The 21,316-nt window shown below is 36.6% G+C and overlaps 1 protein-coding gene across 2 annotated transcripts in view; it reads right to left on the reverse strand.

The window, feature by feature from the left end:
- Nucleotides 1-21,316, reverse strand: part of tamo (PUB and ZnF_RBZ domain-containing protein tamozhennic) — a 101,855-nt gene that overhangs the window by 5,822 nt on the left and 74,717 nt on the right. For both annotated transcript variants that reach the window (XM_090378716.1, XM_090378717.1), the window contains exon 3: nucleotides 10,087-10,266. In XM_090378716.1, the coding sequence (XP_090234842.1) occupies nucleotides 10,087-10,266 (180 nt within the window). The remainder of the gene's footprint in view (nucleotides 1-10,086; nucleotides 10,267-21,316) is intronic.

Raw genomic sequence — 21,316 nt, forward strand, 5'->3', positions numbered from 1 at the left:
AAAGGTGCTATGCTGGATTGGATTAAGCCATTGCAAGGTGTTTGTTCTAACAGTCGTAGACAGAAGTTCCATAATCTAATTGGGATTGGATGAGCGTTTATCACAGGTGGACCCAGCTCTCAGATGACTCTAAGGATATTTAGCTTCTTCAGGCAAAGCACTCATATATACTTTATGTGACTGAGAAAATACAGTACGCTGTCAAATGTAAGTCCAAGAAACTACACACTGTTAGGAACTGATATTGGATGATTTCCCAGCCAAAGTTCGGGATGTATTTTCCGTTTTTTTTTTTTTTTTTTTTGCAGAAGTGCATGGCAGTACTTTTCTGTAATGAGAGGTGGAAGCCATTATGCAGCATCTAATATTCAATTTTATTAATAGACATTTGAAGTTGTCTCTTAATGGAAAAAATATTTTGGGACGTGACAAGAGATGGTAAGATTGTCAGCATATATGTACATTTCGATAGTGTTTGGAAGATTTTGTGTTATGCTATTGATTCTAATTGTAAACAGTGTAGCACTCAGGACCAAACCTTGCAAAACTCCTTTGTCTTGGACAAATAATTTTGAGAGTATACTTCAATAACGAACTTGGAAGTGGTAGACGATTCTCATGAACCAGTGCAATACCATCACTTTGCTTATTGGAGGCTTGAAGAGGTGAAACTCATGTCTAGTCTCAAGAGCAAAGCTGCAGCAACCCCCATTTATTCCATTATGCAGCGTGATTGATGTCTTTTGCAGTTATGATGGACATCTTGATGAGATCCAATCTTCCTTACATTTTGAGGGAACAGCTCTAAAACAGGCTAGTCGCTAGATAGTCCACCAGGCTGAACTTATTTGTAAGTCTCTAAGTGGCATCCAGATCAGTTAAGGTATAATCTCGCTGCCTCTACTCTGCCAGATAGTGACTGGAGGAGTCTGAGTAGTGTGTATGCGGGAGGCATTGTCCCGGCCACATTATGTCAAAGGAGCTGGGTATATTCTTGCCTACTGCTCATTTCTGTGTAAGCCCTATCCAAAAATTTCATTACTTCAGACTACACATCCTCCCAACCTTTTCTTACTATTGAATACATCATGAATAGTCAAACTAATAGAACAAACTTATCTGCAAAAAATATCTAAACCACCAAAACACTTTCTCATACATTTCACAAATAGACGTGGTGTCAGTTCCAATCTCTATGATATCATTTTCGCTTACAGTCCGCCAATAACAACTTACCTCCTGAAAGAATCCCTATTTTAATGGTTGATTCAACCACTGCTCATCTAAATTGTTCTCATTATTCCCTGTATGATTCCTTTTGCTTCAAAGGTAGTACTTGCGCATATGTCCACTCTGATATGCCCTGTCAGAGACTTAGTAATTTGGAATCTCCTCTTTTCAATCTTCTCTGGCTTAAAATCTCTTTATCCCATTCTGTTAAATTCATCCGTTGCCTCTATCATTCTCCCAACTCCACTAATCACTTTGAACTCTGACTTCCTTTTTTGAAATTTCACTTTCTTCTGGCCAACTTTCTTAACAAAGAGGTATTTTCCTTGGTGATTTTAATGTTCACAACTCTAACTGGCTTCCATTTTCTAGTCATATAGACCAGCTGGTTGAGAAGCATCATGAAGCTTTTGCAAATACTAACAACCTCACACACACATTCATTTAACTACCAGAATACCAGACAATCCTAACCACACAGCCAACACTTTTGATCTTTTTCTCACAAACAACCCTTTCAAGTAGATGGTTGAGATGAGTGGTCCTCTAGGCAATTCAAATCACAATTTGGTGATGGTCTATTCTCCAGTAGCGCCTTTCTCTCATGGCTATTCTCAACCTCATGTTGTTTGGCATTACAAGAATGCAAAATGGTGTGATCTGCGAGATTTCCATTCTTCTCTTCCTTGGCTGGATGACCATTTTAAATCTTCTGATGTCAATTTTTTGCTCAGATCATATCAATGAAATTATTCTTATAGGGTTGAAATCCTTTATAATTATGATCTTGAAAAAAGTAAATATAAGTATGTATATATAATGCCCAAAAACAATGAATATACCTTTGCACAAGTACTCTACAAAGGGTTAAAAAATTTTAATAAAAAAATTAACACACACACACACACACACACACACACACACACACACTATTATTATTATTAACATATGGCATCACAAAATACATGCATAAATTTAAACTAATTGTAGTCTTTTTTCCAAGAAAAAACCAAATACCGAACACTATACAGAAACATGTTGGCATACAGAGTTCACTTTTAGGCGTGATTATTTTTATACAGCCACCCATGAAAGAAGAAATACATCATTAAAGAAACTATTCGACATAAATAACCAAAACAAACATTAGTTGATTGTTCTGACTTAATTCATAGTGTATATACATATATAGCACATACAAATGCAAAAGAAGTATGATCAAAAAAGTCTGGGGACTGAATTAATATTTGGAAACTGAAAAAGCTTACAAGATATTCTGATGGATCTCCTTCAAAGTAGTCCCCTTGCCATTATATACACTGATTCCAGAGTTTCTGCAACCATCAAAAACATTCCTGATAGGGTTTCCTTTGGAATTGCTAACAGTTATTGTATCACATTTGATTGATTTCCTCAGTTGTTGCATATCTATGACCTTTTTTGAGGAGGGGGCTTTAAGCATGGAAAAGAAATAAAAAAAAATAAAAATAAATAAAAATAGAGAACTAAATTTTTTTTTTATGAAAACCCCAAACAAGAGAGGTATTAGAACCTATAGTACCCAGTACCATGATTGGGTTGGAGGGTGAGAAGATGAAAGAAGATATTTGTTGACATTGGACTTCTGTAGACTGTAATTTTCAGGAAATACATATGAAGGAAGGTTGTTCCAGAAAACGGCAGTTGAATGAATAAACGAGGAAGATGAAAAGTTGGTTCTGTGAGTTTGACGTTGGACAGTAAATGGACGTTGGCTCATGGTGGCATGTGTTCGGACTGTTTTGAAAGAGAGAGAGAGAGAGAGCGGGAATTATCGAAGCCAATTCAGAAGAACAGTACTCATGGAAGTATCTGTAGAAAAGGCATGCAGCAGAAACAGTACGTCTATGAGACAGCGAGTGGAGAGACTCTGTTAGAGATAAATCATTAACCTAATTGCCCTCTTCTGAATGGAATCAAGAAGCCTGAGAGAGATTTTGGGGGCACCACCCCAGTTGTGGGAACAATATTCCATGGTAGGGTGGATTTGCGATTTATACAGAGTGAGCAGATGTTTGGAAGAAAAGTAACGCCGAGAATGAAAGAGAAAACCAAGTTTTTTAGATGCAAAGGAAGCAATATTTGTAATGTGCTTATGACAAGAGAGATTAAAAGTCAGGGTAATCCCCAAAAGAGATATATCATTTTGCCTAGAAATCGGAGTGTCACCAAAGATAACCATAGGAGCAGAAGAATCCTTTTTTGCGAGATATAAGACAAGACTGAGTTTTAAAAGGGTTGAAATCAACTAAGTTGTCTTTTCCCCACTGGAGAATTACCTGAAGATCAGCATTTAAGGAATTGGTAGCAGATTTTCGAGAAGTTGAAGCTGATTGAGCAGGGCAAGGTTTCTCAAAATGGAAAGTGGAATGCAATGTGCTATCATCGGCAAAATTATGGAAAGGATTTCCAGTCAATGGAAGAAGGTCATTAAAATACAAGAGGAATAAAGTGGGGGACACAGGGATTAGTGGAGAAGTTAGAAGACAGAGAGTCATCGACCATCACCCTCAGTGAGCAATCAGAGAGAAAACTGGATAACCAATTACAAAAAACAGTTGGAAAACCATAAGATGGAAGCTTGTTTAGAAGACCTTTATGGCAAACACGATCGAAAACCTTTGAGATGTCAAGAGCAACTACTTGTGTTTCACCGAACCTTTCCATTGAATTAGTCAATAAGTGGGTAACATAAGCCAGAATATCACCAGTGGATCGACACCGACGGAATCCATACTGGTGATTGTTGATCAGACGGAAGGTTTCTAGGTAGTTTAAAAGTTGGCAGTTAATTGATTTCTTCATTACTTTAGAAAGAGTAGAAGTAATTGCAATGGGACGATAATTGGATGAAATGGATTTGTCACCCTTTTTAGGAACTGGCTGGATATGAGCAAATTTCCAAGCAGAAGGAAAAACACCTTTAGAATAAGAAAGTGAAAAATAGGAGTAAGTTCAGGAGCACAGGTTTTGAGAACAAGTGGAGAAATACCATCGGAACCTGGAGCTTTCTTAGCATAAAGATTCATCGAAATCCTTCTGACATCCTTTTGACGGAAGACCACAGGAGGCATTGAATGGAGTGTGTTGGGAATGGTGGGAGGTGTTTTCCCAAGATCATTAACACGCGAGTTGGAAGAAAAATAGGATGCTAGCAGGTCAGCTTTATCCTTGGCTGAAGTGACAATAGAACCATCTGGTTTTGACAGAGGTGGGAGCAGAGATGGGGAAAAGTTGCGGCTAATAGCTTTGGCAAGGGACCAGAATGCTTGGCAACCATTAGGGCAAGAAGCAAGTTTTCTACTCTTAGCCTGTTCGAACACTAGTTTGGACTGATTAATAACTGCTTTACAATTGTTGCGAGCTTTGGTGTGGGCAGAAAATGAAACTGAAGAATTAGAAACAAGCCAATTACGATATGCAACATTCTTCTCTTGAACAGCCTTAACACATTTATTGGAAAACCAAGGTTTAGATAAAGGATGAGATTTTAAAGTGGAGTGTAGGATAAAGGATTTCATTCCTGCAAGAATAATTTTACTGACACGATCTGAGCAGACACTGACATCAGAAGTTTTGAAACAGTAATACGACCAAGGAAAAGAAGAAAAGAAATCTCGCAGGTCATCCCATTTTGCATTCTTGTAATGCCAAACAACACGAGGTTGGGAATAGCCATGAGATAAAGGCTCCATTGGAGAAAAGACAATCACCAAGTTGTGATCTGAAGTGCCTAAAGAACCTCTCACTTCGGCCGTGTACTTAGAAGGGTTGTTTGTGAGAAAAAGATCAAGCGTGTTGGCTGTATCGTTAGGATTCTCTAGTATCCTTGTAGGTAAATAAACAATCTGTGCAAGGTCATTAGTAATTGCAAATGCCTCAGCATCTCGACCAGCTGTGTAGGTGTGACTAGAAAATGGAAGCCAGCTGGAGTTGTGAACATTAAAATCACCAAGGAAAATTACCTCACTGTTAGGAAAGTTGGATTGGAGAAAATCAAAGAGCTCCAAGTGATTAGTGGAGTTGGGAGAACGGTAGAGACAACAGATGAATTTGACAAAATGAGGTAGAGAGATTTTAAGCTAGAGAAGATTAAAGAGAGGAGATTCCAAATTGCCAAGTCTCTGACAGGAAATATCAAAACAGACATATGCACAAGTACCACTTTTGAGGCGAAAGGTATCATACAGCGAATAATTTGGGCATCTGAGATGAGCAGTAGTTGAATAAACCGATAACTGAGATTCTGTCAGAAAAAGTACATGGGGTTTTGCAGACTGCAAGTGGAAATGGACATCGTTGAGATTAGAATTGAGACCACGTATATTTGTGAAATGAATTAGGAAGTGTTTGGAAGGTTTAGATCTTTTCACAGATAAGCTTGCTCTATTAGTTTGACAAGTCATGGTGTATTCAATAGTAATAAAAAGTGAGTGGGACATGCTGTATGAAGTAATGAAATTTTTGGATATGGCGTACACATGGTAAGAATATACCCAGATCCTTAACATAACGTGGCCTCGACAGTGCTCCCCACATACACACTACTTGGACTCCCTCCAGTCACTATCTGGCAGAGTAGAGGTAGCAAGATTATACACTAGCTGATCCGGAAGCCTCCTAGAGAGTTACCAATAGGTTCAGTGTACTAACTAGCAGCCGGCCTGCGAACACCATTTTAGAGCTGTACCCTCGAAATGTAAGGAATATTGGATCTCGCCACGATGTTCATCATAACCTCAAAAGTCATCAATCATACTGCATGATGATAGAGATGGGGAAGGGTTGACCGGAACTTAGCTCTCGAGATAAACATGGGTTCCACCACTTCAAGCCTCAATAAGCAAAGTGGTGGTGGTACTGCACCGGTTGACGAGTCATCTACTACCTAGTACTGCCTGGTAACATAGAGGGGCGGCATTCCTCCATGTGGCGCGGGTGCCACACCTCGACCCCTGCTTATGTTGGTTCACACCTGGGTGGTCACCCACCACGTACTTGTGCATGAAGGTTATACCCAGGATTACTAACAGTCCCACCATCGTGAAGGTGCAAGCAGAGGATTTGGGTGTCACAGATCATCAGGACCTCACCAAAATTTGGTCCACTTGACTTGAGTGTCACCGAATATCAGTTCCATCGTTTTAGACTTCCAGGTAACAAGTATAGATTGTCTGGCATATCTGAGAGAATGTCTCTGACAGTTTAAAGGACCAAAATCTGATGAGTATGGCAAATGGGAGATCACAATGATGGATTGCATCACAAAAAAATTCTTAAATGGATAGTGCCAAATTGTGCAGGGGCACTGTCATAATGCAAGCACAAAAGCTCACTTTCCCAGCCATTTTCTTTGAACAGCATTACGCAGTTGCAGAACTGTTTTGTAGTATTTCTGGTTCACTGTTTAACCACCTGGAACAAATTCCTAATGAACTTCTTTGTGAGTCAAAAAATAAGATAAGCATGACCATCACATCTTATTGAGATTGTCTTGATTTGGAGATTGATAGGAGGGTGGGCCTTTGTTTCTAGATCGCTGCCATACACCCATCTATCACCAGTAATGACAGAAAAAAAAACAAAGCATGGGTCTGCAGCACCACACTGATGAAGATACTGTCATGTTGACATGGGTGGCTAGTGCAATACTGAGTCAGTTTGGTGTGACGTAAGCACTGGGAAAGCAAAAATGAGAGCAGTAGTGTATTATAGGCCTAATGGCTCTGTGAGTACAATGAAGAACTTAACAGAAAATAAGAGTGGGTCAGTAAATCAGAATGTCTTATAATGGGAGATTTTAACTTTCCAGATATTGACTGGAATTGTGGGTTGGTTATTCACACACTAGAAAGACTTGTGTGGATATCCTGGATAACTGTTTTCTACAGCTGCATATTCGAGAGGAAACCAGAGGAAGTAATTCTTTTGATCTGATAATCAGCAGTGATTATTCATGCATTAAGAATCTGCAGATAAAGGAACCAATAGGTTGCACTGATCACAGTGTACTGATTTGAGATTTTCTTAAAGATGTAACTACCATCAGGGGGTAAAGGGAAGAGTTTTTGCTTTCATAAAAATGGCTATGGTGGTCTCAGACAGTTTTTAAATTCTATACAGTAGGACCAACTGATGATGTTACCAACAGCAAATTCTAAATGGGAAGATTCAGGAATTAATCTTGCAAGCTATTAGGATTTTTATAACTAAGAACTACTGTTTAAGGTTTCAGCCTAAATGGATGTCAAATGAACTAATGAGACTTGTGGCAGAGAAGAAAAACACATTGGATTCATATAAATTATCAGGTGACACAGGAGCCTATGGTAGATATAAGCTAGTCTGTAATCAAGTCACAAAGGAAGTTAGGCAAGTGAAGGCTGATTACAAGAAATATTTGGCAAAGGATTCAAAGAAAAACAGCACTGGCTTCTTTACTTACATAAATTCTAGAAGGAAGGGGTTGAATTAGATTGGTTCACTTGGTATTGATGGTTTGACTGTTGATGATCCTGCTCAGGTAGCTGACAAACGGAATGAGTATTTTGCATCTACATTCACATATGAGGAATTTTGTGAGGTAGTGGAGGCCAAAAGTTTATCAAACTCTAACAAGAAGCTAAATGATTTAGTAATAACTGAGAGCAAAGTGGAGGAGAAATTGTTGAAGTTAAACATAAGAATGGCATATGGTGTGGATGGGATCTACCTCATTATATCAAGAGAGACCACATAGGAAGTAAGCAAACCCTTAGCCACAAATATGAGAGCCTTGTTGTTCTCAGGGGAGGTTCTTGCAGGCTGGAGATTTGTAAATGTATCCCCAATTCACAAAGGGGGAATCAAAGAGTGCCACGACTAATTATATACCTGTTATTTTAACTTCTGCTCTGGGGAAAATAATGGAGTTACTGGTTAGAGAAGCAATGCAGAATCATCTTGACAAGACTGCAGTTATAGTTCAGACAGCATGGGTTTGTTAAGAGAAAATCTTGCCTGACAAATTTTAATGGATACTATGTGGTAATATGTGGTCACAAAGGAACTGGATGCAAAAAATAATTTTGATATTGTATACTTGAATTTCAGAAAAACCTATGATATCGTTGCACATAAAAGACTGCTGCACAAATTGCTGCTATGGATAAAGGGATGGTTGAGTGGGAGAAGATAGAGAGTGGTAATCAATGGATGGACACTGCTCTTTGTGGACTAATGTTATTAGTGGAGTCCTCCATGGTTTGGTGTTGGGACCATAGTTGTTTTCTATATTTATTAATGATATTGGTGTAGTAATGACGGTATGCTGCTTCAACAGGATCTATGAAAATTGGGCAGATGGTTGAGCAATGGCAACTGGAATTTAACATTGACAAAAGCAATGTCCTTCATATGGGTAGCAGTATCCCCAAAGTAATGTACCAACTGTGCATTACTACATTCAGAGTAGTGGCGAATAAAAAGAACTGGGAGGTAATTGTGCACTGAAATATGAAGTTTTCTGAACAGTGTAGTCATGCTGCCAGAGCAGCTCATGGAGTCTTGCCAGTGATATTCAGGAACTTTGATAGCAGGGAAAAGGAGGCGATTATCCCTTTGTATAAGGCAATGGTCAGGCCAGGCCTTAAGTACTGTGTACAAGTCTGGAGACCTCATTCTAGGAAGGATGTAGAGTTGCTTGAGTGAGTACAGAGAAGGGCAACAAGATTGGGGAGGGGAACAAAGGATACTCTTACCAAGAAAGGCTTAATTTCTGCAAATTGCAGCATCTGGAGGCTAGGCACCTGCAAGGTGATCTGATTAAGGTGTACAAGGCTTTGAATGGTTTTAGCAAGCTCAGTTGCTGATCACATTCTTCCTCTTGCTCAGATTATGCACTTGTGTGGGCATAAATTCAAATTGAGAAAAGACAGGTGCAGAACCGATGTGCAGAAATTTGTCTTTAGCCAGCGAGTAGTTGATTGCTAGAACAAACTTCTATCTGTTGTGGAAGTTGATAGCTTAAATAGATTCAAGAAAGAACTGGAAAACTTTTGGAGCAAATGGATAGATGAAATGGGAACTTTTTTTTTTTTTTGACTGATGCTGTATAAGCTTGCTTTCTTGCATCATATGCCACTACTAATGCTAAGGTGAGAAATTTCCACTCTCTGTGATTATTGGGGAGGATGTGAGGCACAAACTTGGCCAAAACACATTATGTTCCCAAATCCTGTGTTAAAATTGCTTGATGTCTCAAAAAATAACAATTCCATTAGCAACTATGTGGGTAATTAAAAAATGGTCACTCCTCAATAGAGCACAAGCACAAAGTGAATGAATTATGCGTGTTTGAAGATGAAGGCAGCCAAAGTGAGGATAATCTTCGATGGGCAAGCAACCTCTATACTTTGCAAACCACTCAGTCTTCAAACAAAATATAGCATCTTCTAAGAAAGCTGCTTTTAACATTTCATGGGTTTCTGTTGCATTTTCCCTAAATTCTTAATTCAAATGTGCTGTTCAATAAAATCACTCATTTTAAAATGTGATGAAATGCAAAAAACCTTCTATTCAACATGCAGTAATTCAAACTGACTTCAGATAAATGTATGGTTTATGCATTACCATGTCTAGATGAGTCACAGAACATGTTACAAGTCACAACTTTCTAAGATGCCACAGTTTTGATGTACAAAGTCAGTCCCCAAAACTTTCTGATCAAACTTTGTATATATGCACTGAATTTATAAATAATTCTCATAACAATCGTAAAACACAATGCAAAACAAATAAAAAATAAATATTCAAGAAATCTAAATCAGCAAATAATACCTGACATTCAACGTAAGCAGTTAAACAATCAAGTGCAACACTGGCTACATGGTCAGGATCCACTGGTTCTTCCAAAAATAAAACTGTATCATTATGTGGCACATAGCCAAGAAGGGAGAGTACATCATCAGCACCAAACAGCTGTGTTTCCACCCGATGCTTGTAAAATCCACTGTAAAGCTGGGGGGGAGGTAAATAGAGTGTTTATTTTTATAATATAATGAACATTATAAAATCACATTATGATAATAATATAGAAAGTGCTTTAATAACACTGCAATAAATAAAGTTATAACACACACAATACATGTCACAAAAATATATTGCAACTGTCTGTTCTTTTGATATTTAATGATTAAATTAGAATTAAAAAAAACTAAATTAGGCAAATTTATGCATCCAAGCTAGAAATAACTGCCAGCAGCAATCCCAAAATAACATATCAATTGTGCGGTACCACACTCAAGATAGCAGAGAACAAAAGACCTGGAGGTAATTGTGCAGTTGGACATGAATTCTTTGAGCAGTGCAGATGAGCTGCTATAATCACAGGGGTTTGTCAATGATATAGAGGAATTTTGCCAGCAGAGAGGATGAGGGGGGTGATGATTCCATTGTATAAGGCAATAGTTAGGCCTCATGTTGAATAATGCATACAGATCTGAAGTCCTCATTTTAGGAAGGATGTGATTCTGCAGGAATCAGTGCAAAGGATGGCAAACATTGTTGAGGGGGAACAAAAGAGTGCTCTTACCAAGAAAGGCTTCAGTTCTGTAAATTGCAGCATCTGGAGGCTAGGCACCTGTGAGGTGATATGATTGAGGTGTTTAAGACTTTGGATTGAGTAAGATAAATGTTGATAGAACCCTTATTTTTGCTCGGACAACTCACAAAAGGGGAAATGCATTTAAATTGAGGAAGGATGATTGCAGAATAGATGCACATAAATTTAATTTAAGGTACTTGATTGTTGGAAATAACTTCCATCTGCTATTTTACTGATGCTACATAAGCTTGCTTCCTTGTATAATTTGATACTACTAATACTATTTTATTTCAGCAATCATCCTTTCTGTTGCTTCCATTATGTAACAACTTGACTTCCACTGGAAATCAAGTTGTTACATGTGAACAGTCAGATGGATGGGCATGGTAAAGACAGTAGGCACTTTATGATGTGCCTACTATCTTTACCAACTTCATTTGTGACATAACTAAACAGTGACTAAATTTTTGTAAAAAAATAATATTAAAACTCCTCTAAATGTTTCTAAATTACTGTCATAGAGAAATATTTTTTACCTAAATGTGCCAATATGTAGTCTACTCTTTGTTTACTTGATATGGTAGTAGCACAAAGATGCCTAGTACTGAAAGCAAAAATCAAAATTGACTGCAAGAAAGAACAAAATAAATCGGTCAAGTCAACTAAAGTGATGAAGACTGACACTAACCAACTATAGAAAAATTAAAACTTGGAACTAGAACTGTCCAATTGTTTTCATGTGCTGCAAGACCTTCCTGACATAGATATTTCAATCGCTAATGACAAAGTCATTGAGACTATCATAGACACTGCTCATGCTCTTGAACCTAATGCAAAACAGAAAAACCAACTAGAATATCAAAAGAAACAATTGCCATGAAGAAAAAGAGATGAGAAATTAAGTAAAGTGGTAACATAGAAAGAAGGTAGAATATGTAGAAATGTGCAATACCATAAGCAAGTGCATAAAAGAAGAAATGTGCAAGTTCAACATTGATCTTGTCAGAAAAACATTAGAATAAAATCAAGGGCTAAAGAAAGTAAAATGAAAAATGGTTACACACAACAGCCAAATGTTTGCTTTGAAGCTTGAGGATGGCACAACAACAAATACTAAAACAAGTGGAAGAATTTTATACAAATCTTTATAAGGATAAAGGACAACACTGGATCCAATACCAGATGCAGAACCTGTACCAGATATTTTGGTGTAAGAGTAGATGCTATAAAATAAATGAAAAATGGCAAAGCAGAAGGACCTGATAAAATCACTGTTGAAATGTTGAAAGCTGGAGGCTAGCCAATATGTAAAGCTTTAGTCAAACTATTTTCAAAATGCCTTCTACTTCACAAAGTACCTGTGGCATGGGAAAATGCAGAATCCATCCTACTGCACAAGAAAGGTGACAAGTCAGATTTAAACAATTACTGAGCAATAAGTCTATTGCCAGTCATTTACAAGGTTTTCACAAATATACTTTTAAGAATAATAGGCACAATACTTGACGTGGCACAAATCAAAGAGCAAACAGGTTTCAGAAGCAGCTTTAGTACAATGGACCACATCCAAACAGTGTAGCAAGTTATAGAGTGGCACAATGAATACAACCTTCCATTATGTATAGCCTTCACTGGCTGTGAAAAAGCAACAAACTCAGCCACAAAACAAGCAATAATCAACACCCTAATCAACCAAGGTGTAGACAGAGCTTACATCAATATTTTCCAGTCAATATATGAAAAGGAAACTGCATCAATATGGGTTAGCAATGATTAAGTTCAGATCAACGTAGAAAAAGGCATCTGACAAGGGGAGACAAGCTCCCCAAAACTATTTTCTTCCTTTTAGAAGAAATTTTTTGCAAGCTAAATTGGGATAATAACAGACTCAAGATAAATGGAGATTACCTAAATCACTTATAATTTGCAGATGATATCATTCTCTTTGCCAATGATCAGGAAGAATTGCAACAGAACATTGAAGAACTGCAGCATGAAAGCAAGAAGTTCAGTTTAAAGATGAATATCATGAAAACACAGGTTACGTTAAACAAATTTACCAGACCAAAGAAAATCATGGCAGATGGACAAGAACTAGAAGTGGAAAGGTATGTTTACCCTGGACAAGAAATTTCAACAGATGGAAATATAATGATGGAAATTAAACAGCGCATAAAATTGGAGTGGCAAGCATTTGGAAAGCGTAATACAGTCTTCGAGACAAACTTGCAACTCTGTTCCAAACAAAACATTTTTGATCAATGTATCTTCCCTGTCATAATATATGGTTGTGAATCATGGACATTGAATGCCAAAGCTTTACAAAGACTGAGGGTCACACAGAGAAGTATGGAGTGCCAAATTTTGAACATAACCAAAAAGAGATTAAAAAACATGCATGGATTCACCAACAAACCAAGGTCTGTGGCATCACTGGAAGAACAAAGCACTTAAAATTGAAATGGGCAGGTCACATATCAAGACGAACTGATGATAGATAGACCAAATTAATTTTGGAATGGATACTGCTTGACTCTAAACAGAAAAAAAAGATGAGATGGATTGATGAAATTGTGAAATTTGTTGGTGTACAATGGCAACAGAAAGCACAAGGCCACAGTTGCTGGAAACATGTTGAGGAAGCCTTCATTTTGCAGTGGATCGACAATGGCTGAAGATGAAGATGATTGAATCGCATAACAAGAAAGCGGAAATAAAAAGATAGAAAAATGGAGGAATGGGGGGGGGTAGTCAAGTGCAGTCAAACCAATGTCTATTAATTTCAGTTATCAATTCAAAGTCAGTTATAATTTCAGTTATCAATTCCAGTTTTAATTTCTCATCTTCATAGTGTCAACTGTAAAGTTCACAAGCCACTTTCTAAAATAAAAAAAAAACCTTTTAATTCTTGTAATTTTTATTTTGTTAACTAAATTTTATTTTCATTTTCATTTATTTTGGTAACTAGATTTTATTCTAATTTTTATTTATGTTTATGCTTTTCATCCTTTGGCTTGTGGTTTACATCAGGAATGAAGACACATGTTATTTTGTTTGCAATCCTGGCCTTTGGCACCTGATGTGCATATGACAAAGGCCAGGATTTTGCAAGGCTGCTTTTGTAAGTTGTGTGGCAACAGCCTTGTTTTATCAATTTTGTAATTATATATTTCTTATTATGCATATTTTATTAGTTATCTTCTCTCTCTGTCTCCCTCACTTTCTTTAACTTATTTTTATTTATTATTTATTGCTTCACACACACACACACACACACACAATAAATTTCCCAGACTGGTGTAGTTCTGATCGTGTTCAACAAGTTTAAAAATAAACAGAAATGTTATGTTGCAGTTTAAACTTCATCAAACAGATGGTGGTACAGAGATTGTTCAGCAGATTGACAAGTTTCAAGTAATTATTTCATTAGTAGCACTAATGTTCTTTCTGTGTTGCAACAATTTTGCAATGGAACAATGAATGGATATCAAATTTTTCTTTAAACTGGGAAAATCTGCGACAGAAACAGAAATGTTAAAAACTGTTTATGGCGATGAAACGTTAAGTTGTACCAGTGTGTTTGAATGGTATAAGTGGTTCAAAGACTGGCATGAGGATGTTTGCAATGACCTAAGAAGTATCTGGGTATCTGTCAACCTCTCGAAATGAGAACAGAGTTGCAAAAGTTCGAAAAATTGTGGCAAGAGATTATTATTATTATTAGCCATATGTTGCAAGGAAGCCTGAGGCTTATGCTGCACTAGCCAAAAAAATTTCCTGGGAGTTACCCTGAGAGAGAGTAGTAGAAAGGAATCACCGAGAAAGAGAGGAATGATATCCAGCTCAGGACCCTAGGTGTGCCAAGCCCATACTCAATAGATGTGAGCCGCTTATATGATGCACAGGTATATTGAAATAGAGAATAGTGAAAATATAAGAACTACAACCTATCTAGAGCAAAATCCATCCTTAATCTCTTCAGAACGCAGACAATTCTCAGACAACCTGTGGTACTGTACCATTTCTTCAGTGAATGAATTGCTCTCCTTATTACATTGTCAACCTCTCTCTCTCTCACGCACGCACACACATACACACGCATCCATCCAATCTGAGGGTGAATTATCCAATTTACCCTCAGAATGATGGGTTGGGATATGAATAACAGTACTAGCATTGTCGTACAGTGCAAAAAAAAAAAAAAAAAAAAAAACCACAAGTAGATAAGAAAATACAAATCACAGCAGAACCCGGATAAGAAGTTTTCCAAGGGACTGGATATTTAGAACTTCTTAAGCAGGAAAACTCCTTAGAAGGGAAAATGGCCTAAGGGTATGAAATATTAACTACACAAATAAAAATGAAAAGATACACATACATAAGTTAAAAATCATTTTTAAGCACTATTTTAGAATTTCTCTCTGCCTATGGGAAACATTTTTAAACTGAGGATTTCTAATTACTTAACATTCTATCCATTAAACTCCTTACCAAATACTCAGTACCAAGTTGGAAGGATGAGCTCCTTTGGAGTTTCAACGTACCTTAAAAGATCACAATTACAATAAGACAGAGCAACAATACACTAAGTAATTCAGAACAGTTGACAGCTGTTCAGAACTGGAAAGCTAAACATCAGAACTTAACAGCATGTGGTCGATGTATCCAATTATGAATACTGATGAAAACAATTGCAATATGTCACTTCCATTATATCAAAATGTTTTTACTAAAAAGGACTTAGCGCCGAAAGCCCCAGACTACAGAAAATTCACTAACTGAACAAGTCAGTGAAATGGAATCGTTTTGGTGATATCTCATATTGTGAATGGCTTCACAACGAGTTTCCCTGAATTGCACTACCTATAATAAGCACTGCTTTGCAATGGAGAAGACTAATGTTACTTATTCTAGACAGGAGGAGTGGTGGTATCTGCCTAGAATAAGTAACATTAGTCTTCTCCATTGCAAAGCAGTGCTTATTATAGGTAGTGCAATATCAGGGCAACTTGTTGTGAAGGCATTCACACTATATATGAGATACATGTATATCAAAATCGATGCCATTTCACTTACTTCAGTGATTTACTAAAAACTAAAATGACGATATGCAATAACTTTTTCGATTACCAAAATGTTCATATCGTTTAATATTTTTTAATATTAAAAATAAAGAATTTGTATATTTAAAAAACATATTAAGTGGGAAAACATCATTACAATAATACACTGTGTATTCTTTATGATGAACTTTTTATGTGGGAAAACTTTTTACCCGGGAAACTTCTTACACGGGAAAATAGTACATTACAACATAAAAAGTTGAAGTTGGCACTTGAGAAACCAAACCTAGTACAGTTGTTGTTATTTGGTTTTTAGGAGCATTAGCAACTAAGGCCATATTGCTCCGGGGATATGCGGTGGTCATTTCATTCCCTGACCTTTCCGCATCTTCAGTATTCGGTGGTCACGGGCTTGAACCCCGGTCTAATCAAAAAGCGTGTGCTACGCACTGCTGCTCCTGCCCACCTGGCTACGAAGGTGCCTCCTAGTACAGAGGAAAACGTCTTGTGAGAGAATTTCTTATCTGGGTTCTACTGTATATGCTTTCCTCCTCACAAGTTTACCTTTTTTTACCAAGTTTACAAAGGTAAACTACCCAGTTTACCTTTGAATTAATTTAAACTGTTAGCCTCAACTACCTGCAAGAGCAACTTGTTCCAATAATCAACGACTTGCTCACTAAAAGAAAACTTCCTACAATCTAATCTAAATCTCAACCCCTGTAATTTGAATTTGTGACTCCTAGTTCTGGAATTCTTTATAACAGTGAGAATTCCACCTTCATTCATTTTACTAATCCCTCTCAGAGCCTTATAAAACCTTAATGAGGTTACCTCTGTGGTGCCTGGTTGCCAAGCTCTGTAGTAATCGGAGTCTTTCCTCAAACGGTCATCCTTCTGCTGATCTCACCATTCGAGTTGCCCATCTTTGGACCCTTTCAAGAAGCTCAAAGTCTTTTTTCAGATGAGGTCTCCATACTTGAACACAGTATTCAAAATGTGGTCTTACAATATCCTTTTATAAGGAGATGATTCATCAAATTCTACATGAAAATATAGGGAAATTTTACACAAATTTGTGCCACACAGCTCACGGATGAGCAGAAACAACAAAGAATGTCATCATGCAAAGCCATCCAGAATTGTCAAAACAATTCTTATTTCCTTGACTGTATTGTCACTGGAGATGAATGTTGGGTATTTCAGTACAACCCAGAAATGAAGCATCAGAGCATACAGTGGACTTCAAAATAATCACAAAAGTCAAAAGGTTTTGTTTACAGAAGTCCAGGATCAAGACGACATTGATCATGTTTTTCAACAAAGAGAGTGTATACAAGGAATTTGTACCTGAAGGGGAGAGAGTCAATGCTCTGTTCTAAGTACAGCAGGCTTTAAAGACTGCTGAAGTGCATCGCCTGGAAGAGGCTGCAATTTTGGAGAAAGGCAGCTGGTTCTCATTGCACAACAATGCTTCCACCCATTCCAAACTTGTTGTGAAGATATTTCTGACAAAACATGGCACTGCACAGATAAACTATCCATCCTGCTCTGTCTCCCAATCTAGCACCAGTGCACTTTTTCCTCTTTCCCAAGGTGAAAACTGCCTGAAAGGTGAGAGATTTCAGGATGTTGAGGACAAAGAAAAACATAACCACTGAATTGGACATCATCTATTTGGGCACCTTTGATGACCCTTTTCAGAAACTTTTAAAATGGCATAATAAGTGCATTCAATCAGGTGCATTCAATATTTTGAATAAAAATAAGACCATTTTTGAACCCCTTCACTTTGTATTCTTTTTATTGTGCCAGTCCAGGAACTTTATTGCCACACCTTGTAATAGTAATAGTAGCATGTGATGCAAGAAAGCAAGTGCATGAGCTTATGCAGAATCAGACAAAAAAAAAAAAAAAAAAATTCACACAACCATTCCCTCTAAAAGTTTGTCCAGTTCCTCCTTTATTTAAGCTATCAACTTCCACAATGACAGATGGAAGTTTGTTCCAGCAATTAGCCACCCACTGGCTAAAGGCAAATTTCTGCACATCTATTCTACAACTGTCTTTCCTCAATTTGATTTTATGCTCCCTTAGGTTCGTAATCTTTGCAAGTGGAAGAATCCCATCAGAATTCAGCGTGCTCAACCCATTCAAGGCCTTATACACCTCAATCAGATCACCTTGCAGGTGCCTAGTCTCCAGCTGCTGCAATTTGCAGAACTTAAGCCTCTCTTTGTAAGAGGATCCCTTCATTTCCCTCACCAATCATGTACATACAAGGTATAATAAAAAAAAAAAGTTTGGGAACCTAGCTAATATTTTGATTCTGTTAGCATACATACCTAATTCTGGTAACATCGCTGACAGGCTTCTTTTGGAATTGCTAAAAGTTCGATGTCCCATTATAAATTTATTCAGTCATTTCAAATCCATGACCTTTTAAGGAGGTTTTAAGCTTGTAAACAAAAAAAAAAAAAAAAAAACACAAAGAGCTAATCTAGTGAGCATGAAAGTGGAAGATAGGAGACAATAGTAATGCAGTGTTTTGCAAGAAATTTTTGAATGGAAGTGCCAAGTGTGTAGGGACATTGTCATGATGTAAGTGTTAATTCTCTGAAGTCCACTCTTCCAGTGGTTCTCTCTGAACAGCATCACACAATAGTTGTAGAATTGTTTTGTAGTATTCCTGGTTCATTGTTTGATTCTGAAGGACAAATTCATAATGAACAATGCCTTCTAAGTTAAAAAATATGATATGCATAATCTTCATATTTGATCAAGATTGTCTTGCTTGTTTTGGAGAAGACAGTCTTCCACTGAAAGGGCTGGGCATTTGTTTCTGGATGATGCTATACACCCATGATTCATTATCAGTAATGACAGAAGAAACAAATGATCATCAGTGAGGATGTGGGCACAAATGCATCTGAAATCTTGCATTAAAATTGAATAACACATCCCATAAGAAATAGCAGTTTCACTACAACTTTATGGATAGTTAAAAATTAATCACTCCTTATGAGGTCATGAACAATTAGTGAATGAATCATCGGTTTCTGAATTTGAAGGCAGCTAGAGAAGGACCATCTTTGACAGGCAAGCTGCCCTCTTTAAACTTTGCAAATTGCTCAAAAGTCTTTAAAAGAGACAGAGCATTTTCTCTAAAAGCTGTTTTTAACATTTTGTGGGTTTCCATTGCACTATTCCCTATTTTTGAAATAACATTTGATGCAACAAAATTCAATTATACAAAAAAAATTTTATGAAACAAAATTCACTGCTCAGTAAAACCAGTATGCCAGTCCCCAAACTCTCTGGTGACACCGTGTATATAAGTGTTCCATGTGTGTGCTTTTTGGAGCACAAATGTACATATAAAACTTTCAAGTGTATCCCCCTGTGGTACCTCAGCATATGATTTTAAGGTAGTTTAAATAATGCATGTATTTATCTTGATAGGATAAGCTAAACACTTCTGAGGACAACTTTTGAAGAGTTGGAGAAAAAAGCGGAAAGGGTTTGGATGAAGGTAAATGAAAATAAAATGAAGTTTATGATTACAGGTGGGAGAGAGAGACAAAGTATCCAACAGATCTGGCAAACAGCGAAGCATAGTTTCAATAGAACAGAATCCTTCAAATATCTGGGTGCGGGGATTCAACACGATAGTGGTAACATCCCAGAAATTCAGGCTCGTCTTAATGCTGGTAATAGATGCTATTTTTCCCTGCAGCAATACTTTTGATCAAAACTGCTCTCTAGAAGAACAAAATTAGCGTTATACAAAACAGTGATATGACCTGTTGTGACTTATGCTAGTGAAACATGGGTGCTTAAAAAGAAGAACAAAAAGTCTTTTAAATGTGTGAGAAAGGAAGATATTAAGGAAAATCTTTGACCCTGTAAAAGTTGGGGAAGAGTGGAAAATAAGGACAAATCAAGAGCTGAAGGAACTGTATGGAGAAATGGATATAGTAGGAGTGATAAAGAGCTCAAGACTTAGATGGGCAGGCCATGTGATACAAATGGAGGAAAACAGATGGCCAAGGATAGCAATGGAAGGGCAACCGGGTGGAAAAAGATTGAGAGGCAGACCGAAAAGGAGGTGGGTGAATGAAATAGAGAACGATCTATGACAACTTAGGGTGAGACAATGGCCATGGAAAGAGACAGCTGGAAGAAAATTATTGAGGAGGCCAAGGTTCTACAAGGACCGTAGTGCCGTGGAGTAAGTAAGTAAGTATGCTAAAACACTTATGTATGAAATGTATATAAATCTTCATGGATATTACTATATATTATCTGTTTCTTAGTTAAGATAAAAGGTGAAAAGAAAAGCATGCACCTCTTAGTGTTAGCTATCTGACTATGGCTTACAAAAATTGTAAATTCTTTGGAACTCTGATCTATAAGTTGATGAAACTGAATCAAGTGATATAAATATATAGAGGATAAAACTTGATACACAAAAAAAAAAAAAAAGCGTATTTATGTTTTTTTTTTTTTTTTTTTTGTTTTTTTTTTTAAGTTTGATTTATAGGAGAATAATTTTATTCTAATGGTGAACAATCAAGCGAAAAGAACAAATTATTATTTAAAATCATTTGCATACAAAGTATTCATTTTTACAAAAATATTTTACATGGAAACTCACTATCTACCCACACAAATTTGAGAAAACACAAGGCTATGTGCACTTTGAGAACTAATGTACAAAATTTAAATGTTAAAAATGAATTTATGTATTACTAAGTTTACCAAGTGAAAATATTTCTGAATTTGCAATTTATTAAACTCTTTAGGTACTGTACTTTTTCTAAAAAATAAAATATGCTTTTAATAAAATAAATTTTTTTGTATATACTATGTATTTTGTTTTATTTATTTATTATTACTTTTTAACTTGATATTTAATTAAAATAAAGTGGAAATTATTATCACTGAATGCTATAAAAGAGAAAATGAACTTATCTCATTAAATAATACGATTTCTTAAACAAATTTTGGGTGGTCTTCAGTAAACTGAAAATGATTCATGCTTCCCTTAGAAGTTTGTTCTAATGAGATCTTAACAGATCATTCAGAATTGTTTCATTTTGATAAGACATATTTGTTTCAGCATTTCTGAATTTTCTTATCAATAAAATGATATTTAGAAGTACAGAGAGATTTATTTCAATGCTTCACTTTTATTGGAAAAAAATCAAGAATTTCGGATTTATAGCATTCAGTTTTTATTTTGTTTCTTATTTAGTTCTGAATTTTGCACTGAGTATTTCTTAAGTAAGTGACAAACGAGATGAAGTTTTTCTTGCCTAGTTCATATGACATGATGCTGCTACTTTCTTTATCATTCTATTTTATTTTGTTCATTTCATTTTATGAAAAATTATGAACA

This window comes from Mastigoproctus giganteus, chromosome 7 (assembly GCF_048544385.1).
Source record: "Mastigoproctus giganteus isolate SK-2022 chromosome 7, ASM4854438v1, whole genome shotgun sequence".
Lineage (NCBI taxonomy): Eukaryota > Metazoa > Arthropoda > Arachnida > Uropygi > Thelyphonidae > Mastigoproctus > Mastigoproctus giganteus.